The 7,585-nt window shown below is 47.2% G+C and overlaps 1 protein-coding gene across 1 annotated transcript; it reads right to left on the reverse strand.

The window, feature by feature from the left end:
* Positions 1–894: 894 nt before the first annotated feature.
* Positions 895–6,956, reverse strand: MARCKS (myristoylated alanine rich protein kinase C substrate). Its single transcript, XM_080665453.1, has 2 exons — positions 6,460–6,956; positions 895–4,654 (listed from the first exon to the last, which is right to left on the reverse strand). Exons 1-2 carry the CDS (start codon positions 6,559–6,561, stop codon positions 3,761–3,763), a joined length of 996 nt encoding a protein of 331 aa, XP_080521579.1. The 5' UTR covers positions 6,562–6,956; the 3' UTR covers positions 895–3,760.
* Positions 6,957–7,585: the final 629 nt, after the last annotated feature.

Here is a 7,585-nt window from a genome sequence, read left to right on the forward strand (position 1 = left end):
CGAGAGTTGTAATAGCAGCAACTGACAGTCTGTTCTCAATTACTCGTACTAAAAAGGCTTATGCTCTAATTTAGTCAAAACACTATAAGTGTGATTATGAGGATCTCTAGAATTTTGTAATAATTATTTTATATACTTGTAGCTGCTAAATCTTATGAGGGTGGATATTTTTGTTTTGTCTTAAAAGTTCATGTTGAGAACTGTAGTCAGTGTCTCGGGATCAGAAATTCAGTAACCTAAAATATGGTTAACATTCACACCTTTTAAAAAATATTTTCCATTTTTAAAATAGCATTGCTGGGTGTAATTTAAAGGAGTGCTCAAACTTCAATCCCCAGCAGGGACTGGAACATTTACAGATTGAAAGCCTTGTAAAATCCCTGTGAGCTACACCCTGCTCTAAGCACTTTCATATAGCTGAGAAGTGGAGAGGAAAGAAAGTGCTCAATTTGCAGAGTGAATAATTAAAGAAAAGATAAGAGCTAACAGCCCTGTTACTTAACCACTTTTTTTTTTTTTAATTTTCAAAAGCTAACTATGTTAACTATATCCCACTGCCAGTTGGATCTACTGAAAATGTATGAATGCCAAAAGCATCCTTCTCCCAAATCCCTAACCTAATTGAAACTTATGTTTATATCCGAGAGGGAAAAATATAAACAAGTTGCATTGTTTCTCAAATATATTAAGTACCATTGTTAAAAATTTTTATTTGAGTATATAACTCAGCTTCAATAGATGTTTTATATCCAAATTATGCCAAGCATACCTTCTAAATTCATTAACTAAGTTACACTTACCATCAGCACTTAAGATTTAAAACTTTTCTCTAAAACTTGCATTTTAAAATTAAATTTGTAAAAAATCCTATTTTAGCAAGCTTTATTATATCAATTGGTAAAACTTTATTTTACAAGCAATAGGAATTGGATCAAATGATTATTATAATCCAGAGGAAGTATTTTATAACCATAGCAAATGTCATTATACATACTACCAATACAGATTTAATAGACAATACTGAACTGTACAAGAGTTATTTATTTTTCCTTAATCTCAAAGCTATGTTTAGTAATACAAAAAAAGCCATATTAACATTTTTTCCATTAGAAAACAATGTGATGTACAAAACTTTGGATGAAAAGATATATGTCAAATCTCATTTAATCACTTGGTGGAAAACCCACCACTCCATCAATACCACCCAAAGTGTTTTAGGCAATGATTAAAATAAAAATAATGCATCTTAATAAATTCCAGCTGTTAAAAGAGCAAACCTAGCAATATAGTTGACTACACAGTATTTTTGACTACTCAGAAGTTACTTTTTAAAATCCTTTTTCTGAATCCTACCACATACCAGGCACTGTACTTGGCCAAGCAGGTGTTTAAGAAAAAGTTAGTAAGGTGGGAAAGACCTGATACAGCCGTCCTTTGGTCACCAGATTTGACTTTGAACTTGCAAACATCCTCCAAAATCAAGAAACCCCAACTCAGGTACACTCTTCCAAACATTATGTGATCTTATTAGTGGGGAAGGAGTTTGATGAGGGATCATGAACTATTATTTGATCCATTATTCCAATTAAAAGGCATTTCAAAAACTAATTAGTTATGAGTTTAAGATTTGGCATTCAGTTGTTACAAATGTGGTTCACTGACTTATTGTGAACCCAAGGCACACTGCAAGATAGTAAAGCGGGTGTGCGTAAACAAATTTTCTTTGTATTTAAGTAATGGTAATTGATACACATCTTTATCTTAAAATCCAACTGAGTTTAGGGTAAAGAAATCCAGTTATAAGGTGGTAAAAGCAAAGGAGGTAAACTAGTAAGGATTATTACTATATATAATTATTATTCTCTATCTTCTCCTTTGAGTAACAAGATGCTAATGCACTACTTTCATTAAAAGAACTGCTTACAATTATTGAATTGAGACAAGTACTAAAGGCCCATACACTGACAGTGTTGTCCATTCATCACCATTACTTCTTTACATAAGCCTGTTTTCCTAAGGTATAACACATAATCTAAGCAATAATTTGGAAATCAGCCAAGCATTAAGCAATTACAATGGCAGGTAATACAGCATCAATTTTTGAAACACATTTGGCCACTTTTCATGACCCATCTGCAGTTTGAATTAAATGGACTCAGTCATTATCAATTTAAGTTCCTGGATCTGCATAACAAAAAGATTGTTTTATGAAATTTTCACAGACATTTAAATTGTCTTCGGTCCCATACTTTTGTATAAAATGACTTATTCTGACATACTATATAACTACAATAAAAATAACTGTTCAATTTTTAAATGAAAACTAAATGCAGATAAATGGTAACAGATTTGACATGGAATGTTATAAGATCTTCCTGTATGTAATCTGACACTGCTGATTATTAATTTCAGAGTTTAAAAACTTCAGATTAAAAACCACAAGGTAATTTACTGTTTGCTGACATGCAAGATCTTCCTCAAAATTATCCTAAGACCTAGAAATCTCAGTATTTTATCAGAACATAAAGAAACACAACAAATTTGTACATTTTATTCACATTTATTTTTCGCTTTTAGTGTGCTCACAGAAAATTAGAACACCTTAAGCAGGAGTTTAATAGCAATTTTTGTAAGCAAAGTTACATTCCATCTCTAAGTCAAATTGGTCAAAGCTTCTCCAGTATTTACAAAACATGATAGACAAGATGCTACACAAAACCATTGCATCTGAAGGTTTTTTTCCTTTATTCTCAAAGACGACTGGAAAAGAAAGCATTGTCTGCTGTAATCAAAAACATACCACAGTATAAACAGTAACCATTCCACTTATCACAGCTTTGTTGAATTTAAAATTTGTGTTTAAAAGGTCCAAGATGACTGCAGTTTTACAAAAATGGGCAGGGTGGAAAGTTGCAAACTTCATGTGCTTCTGGATATCAAGATTTGTTTTTATACAATAGTCACAGTTAAAAACACCCTGCTGGTAATACATAATTACACTTTATTAAGGTCATAAACCAGCAATAAACAATAAGCCTATACAACTTGTAGTTCTACTTAACCACTGACTGGTACAGCTAACATGAGATAAGTGAAAAGTTCCTATGGTTTAAATGAACTCCTAAGACTATAATCTTTTTTAAAAATCTGAGTATTGGTGTTTTCTCTTTCCTTAGTCAAGACTTGTAGTGTTGTAAACCTGCCTCACAAAATACATCCTAATAACTTTTCTTAAAAAAAAAACCAAAAAAAACAAAACAAAACAAAAAACCCTAAGCCTTTACACCATCATTTGTAGTGGCACAGTATCTTGGCAATGCTATGCACCACTTAAATTTCCCCATTGGGCCCCTATCACTTCATCGGATATCTATCCCTTTTTGACCCACCCATCTCCTTCATATATGGGCATGTCCATAGATTGACAAAGAAAGTTTACATTTTTGAATAAAGATGCAAAGTATGCAAAAGACATTAATACTGATGCAAAAAATAAAAATAAAAGAGAAACAAGGCAGAGGAAGGTGTTTTAAGCTCTCCTCGACCTGTTGGAATGGTGGCAACAGAATGATTTGAGATGGGATCTGTGGGAAGGGGAGAAAAACAAAATTTGCTGCTTAAAAAAAAAGAAAAAAAAAAGACATCTTTTAAAATCAATCCCTGGTTGTAGACAAGTTCTCCAAAACCAGTACCTGGCACCACTCCAACAAACAAACGGGGGGAGAAAAGTTCTTCGATTATCTCAAAAAATCTTGCCCTTTTACTCTGCTGCCTCCGCCGGGGGGGCTTCCGGACTGCACTCGGGCTGGGCCTCCAGGGAGGGGGCTGCGCAGGCTGACGAGGCTGAGCCGGCCGCTTCCTCCGCGGGGGCCGCCTCCTGCTCCGGGGACGCGCCGGGGCCCGCGGCGGAGGGCGCCTCGCAGGCAGCGGCGCTGGCCCCGGCCTCCTCCACCTTCTCCTCGGCCTTGACGGGCTCCTCCGCGGCCTTGGCCTCCTCGCTGGCGGGTGGCTTCTCGGGCGCGACGGCGGCCTCCTCGGGCTTGGCCTCCTGCGGGTCGCCGCCCGCCGCCCCCTCCTCGCCCGCGGCGGCCTCCTCGCCCGGCGCCCCCGCTGGCTCCCCCGAGGCCGCGCCCGCCTCTGCGCCCGCTGCAGCGGCGCCCCCCGCGGCCTCGTCCTTGCCGCCGTCGGCGGAGGCCCCGGCCGCGCCCTCGGCCTCACCGCCCTCTCCCGCTTCCTTCTTGTTCTTCTTGAAGGAGAAGCCGCTCAACTTGAAAGACTTCTTGAAGGAAAAGCGCTTCTTTTTTTTTTTCGGGGTCTCGTTGCTGGGCGAGGGCGTGGCCCCGTCCTCGGCTTTGGGCGAAGACGTCGAGGAGGCGGCCGACGCCGCTTCCCCCTCCGCGGCCGAGGGCGAGCCGGGCTCGGCGGCCTCTCCCTCCGCGGGGGCCTCCTTCTCCGCGGGGCTGGCCCTGGCCTCGGGGGCGGCGGCCGGCTCCTCTTTCTCGGCCGCGGCTGGCGACGCCGCCCCGCTCCCCGAGGCCGCGGGCTCCTCCTTGTCGGCGGCCGGGGCGCTGCCATTGGCCTGCAGCTCCTCCTTGGCGCCCGGCTCGGCGGCCGCGGGAGACGCGTCGCCGTTCACCTTCACGTGGCCATTCTCCTGCGGAGCAGAAAGAGCGGGAGCGTCAGTGCAGCGGCCCGGGCGCCGCCGGGCCCGCCCCCTCCCGGGGCCTGGGAAGAGCCAGCTTCCCCCCGGGGCCCTCTGGCTGTGGGGCCGCATCTCTGTATGGGGAGGCGGGATCAGATGCCCAGACAAGCACTCTAGGGAGGAATGGGGGCAATGCCATTTGGGGCGCTCTGAAGGAGCAGCAGTCGCTTCAGCTGCCCCACCGACGCCCTGCGGATTTAAAAGGGCCGAGCCTAAAACGTGGAAAGCGAGGGGCAACCCATTCCAGCCCGGCCTCGCGGGCTTTGATAGAAAGGAGCCACGCAACACACGATCCACCAAACGCCCTTTGGAAGCAGGCACCGAGCCAGAGGCGGTGGGCTGCGTCCAGATAACACATCCCCTTTCTCTCCAAACCCCCAAAGGCTCTGGAAAACACCCAAGAACTGACTCCCAGGGGGATCCGCGCTCCAGCCAGCAACGCCCGGGCTGCGCGCGCAAAGGCCCGGCGCCCGTGCGGGGCCGGGGTCGGCAGGGGGCGCTGCGCCTCCACCGCACGGTGCTGGGCGCCGGCGGCGAGCCCGGAGGGGCGGGGCCGCCGGGCCACCCGGCCCTGCCGGCCGGCCGGGGCGCCCCCGAGCCCGGATCGCGCAGCTGAGAGTCCGCAAACAAAGCTCAGGTGGCTTGCCGTCATCTTGGTCGAAATAAAACCAACAAGGCAGGGGGAAACACATTATTTCTAAAGTCTCGCCTCTGCTCCCACTTCCACCTTCGCCCGTGATTCTGCGATGCCGGGGCGCGGCTCATTTTGCATTTTTAACGGGTTCAAAGCCTCTTGGCAGAACTTGCCTTCCCCAGTAGGTTAGAGCAGGCGAAGCAACACGGCCTCTGCTCTAGGAAAAGAGGCGTGGTGGGTGCCCAGTGTCTGCGAAGCAGCCACCCGTGGCCGACCTCTTGCGTCCACCCAACCGTGGCCATCCGCCTGGGTCTGGGCAGCGCCACGGCGGCCCCCGCCGTGGAAGAGGAGCCACGCACACTAAAATCCCGACCGAAACACACCCATTGCCTTTTCTTGACTACCTGGGCTGATTCTTCAAGGACCCACAGAGTCTTCCCATCCCAGGACACCACTGAAAAATCAAATGGGTGTGTAACTCCAGGCAGTAAGGAGTCAAGATTTAGAACAGCGGGAAAGCCCCATCGAAAGACAGCGAAACCCTCTGTAGAGCTCCAGCCAGGCAGCCAGCCGCCTTTCCAAGAACCCAGGGCACGCCGCCTCGGCGTACAATAAGATAGCACTTCCCTCCTCGCCCTTCTCCACCGCCATCCCGTCGCGCGCCCCCACCCCCACTTTCCCAACCCATACACACAATCACACCAGTTCAGAAATCTGGAAGGTGATCCAATCTCGACAACAAACGTGAGAACCACCCAAACACCTTTGTGTCCACCAAACACAAGTGCAACCTGGCTGGGGGTGGTGGGGGGTTAGCATCTAGCTAGTCACGTTCTGCCAAGCTCCAAACACGCCATTTTAGACGATTTTATCACTTCTTTCCTCCCGTCTACACAAGAATTCGCCAGGATTCTCCGGGAACCACTCCTTTGGGGCAGGGGGGGAGACCTCTCCTATGAGAAATTGACCATTTAGGCTATCGCTTTCCATTCAACTTTCATACTGGAATCTAGCCACGCTCCTCTCCGCCGAATGCGCCTCGGGAGCGACCAGGAGGAAAGTGGAAGCGTCGGGACTAGAGAAAGACATCAAAGAAACAACCAGTATCACAGGTAGAATTTACCTGCCCATTGGCTTTGGAAGGCGACGAGGCCACAGCCGCCTCCCCGGGCCTCTCCGCGGCGGCTTCTCCCTTCGCAGCGGTCTTGGAGAACTGGGCACCCATGCTGGCTTCTTCAACAAAGAAACTCAACAGATCCAAGGGGAACAAAGAGCCTCGAGTTGGTGTAACGACGGGGCGAGCAGCAGTAGCGGCGGCAGCAGCGGCGGCGGCAGCAGCAGCACACACACCGGAGGGAGGGGGGAGTGGGGGTGGTGAAGAGGACAGAACAGAACCGATTAAATACACTCCGGATAAAAAAATTTTAGTCGAAGAGATCAAAAAACAGCAGCGCAGGAGGGAGGGGAAAGGGTGGAAAAGTCGAGCACAAAAAAAGGAGCCCAAGTGTAGTTTTTTAAAAAAATAAGTAATAAAAAATCCCAGATTTGTAGCCGCACTGTAGACAAGAGGAAAATGGAGAAATCTCCCTGGTTGCTAATAAGATGCGGGGTCCAACGCCCAAGTGCACAGATGAATGGGCTCACGGGCGCTGACGCGGCCCCCGCGCGCGCCGGCCAATCCGCGCGCAGCACACAAAGCAGGAGGCGGGGCCTGCGCTCCGGGCGAACAATGGAGCCGCGCTTTGCAAACAATTTGAATATCAGTCTTGGACCGAGAATTAATGTCCTTCAAATAAATAAATCAGTTAAAAATACATGGTTCTCGCCTACCTCTGCTGAAAACAATGCATCACTCGATTGGCTTGCTTTGTTTGTAATTAATCAACGCGGGAGGGGGGTACTTGTGGATGGGGGCGGAGAAAGCGTTAACTTGACTCGCTTTGACTCTTGTCGGTCTATATCCGCGTCTGTCTCCCTCCCCCATCTTACCCGAGTGTGTGTGTGTGTGTGTGTGTGTGTGTGTGTGCGCGCGCGCGCGCGCGTGTGTGTGTTAAAGACAATGGTTGGGATTTGTGTGCAGCATGTTTTCTTTCTCCGTGGTCCATATTGGTTTCACAGATACTGCACACGGTTTGTTTTTTTTAACGGTTGCAAATGTTAAATCGCCCCAAATTGAAAGGTATTTAAACTACGAAGATCGAATTTCATCAAACGAGATCGCGAGTTAGAATTAGGTCTGTAGGCCAGAT

Source organism: Plecotus auritus (genome assembly GCF_963455305.1).
Source record: "Plecotus auritus genome assembly, chromosome: 4".
NCBI classification, from domain to species: domain Eukaryota; kingdom Metazoa; phylum Chordata; class Mammalia; order Chiroptera; family Vespertilionidae; genus Plecotus; species Plecotus auritus.

Coding starts and splice junctions, on each gene's coding strand:
- MARCKS (XM_080665453.1), bottom strand. CDS start 6,561: ATGGGTGCCCAGTTCTCCAAGACCGCTGCGAAGGGAGAAGCCGCCGCG. Junction 4,655..6,459: donor CTTCCAAAGCCAATGGGCAG/GTAAATTCTACC, acceptor TCTGCTCCGCAG/GAGAATGGCCACGTGAAGGT.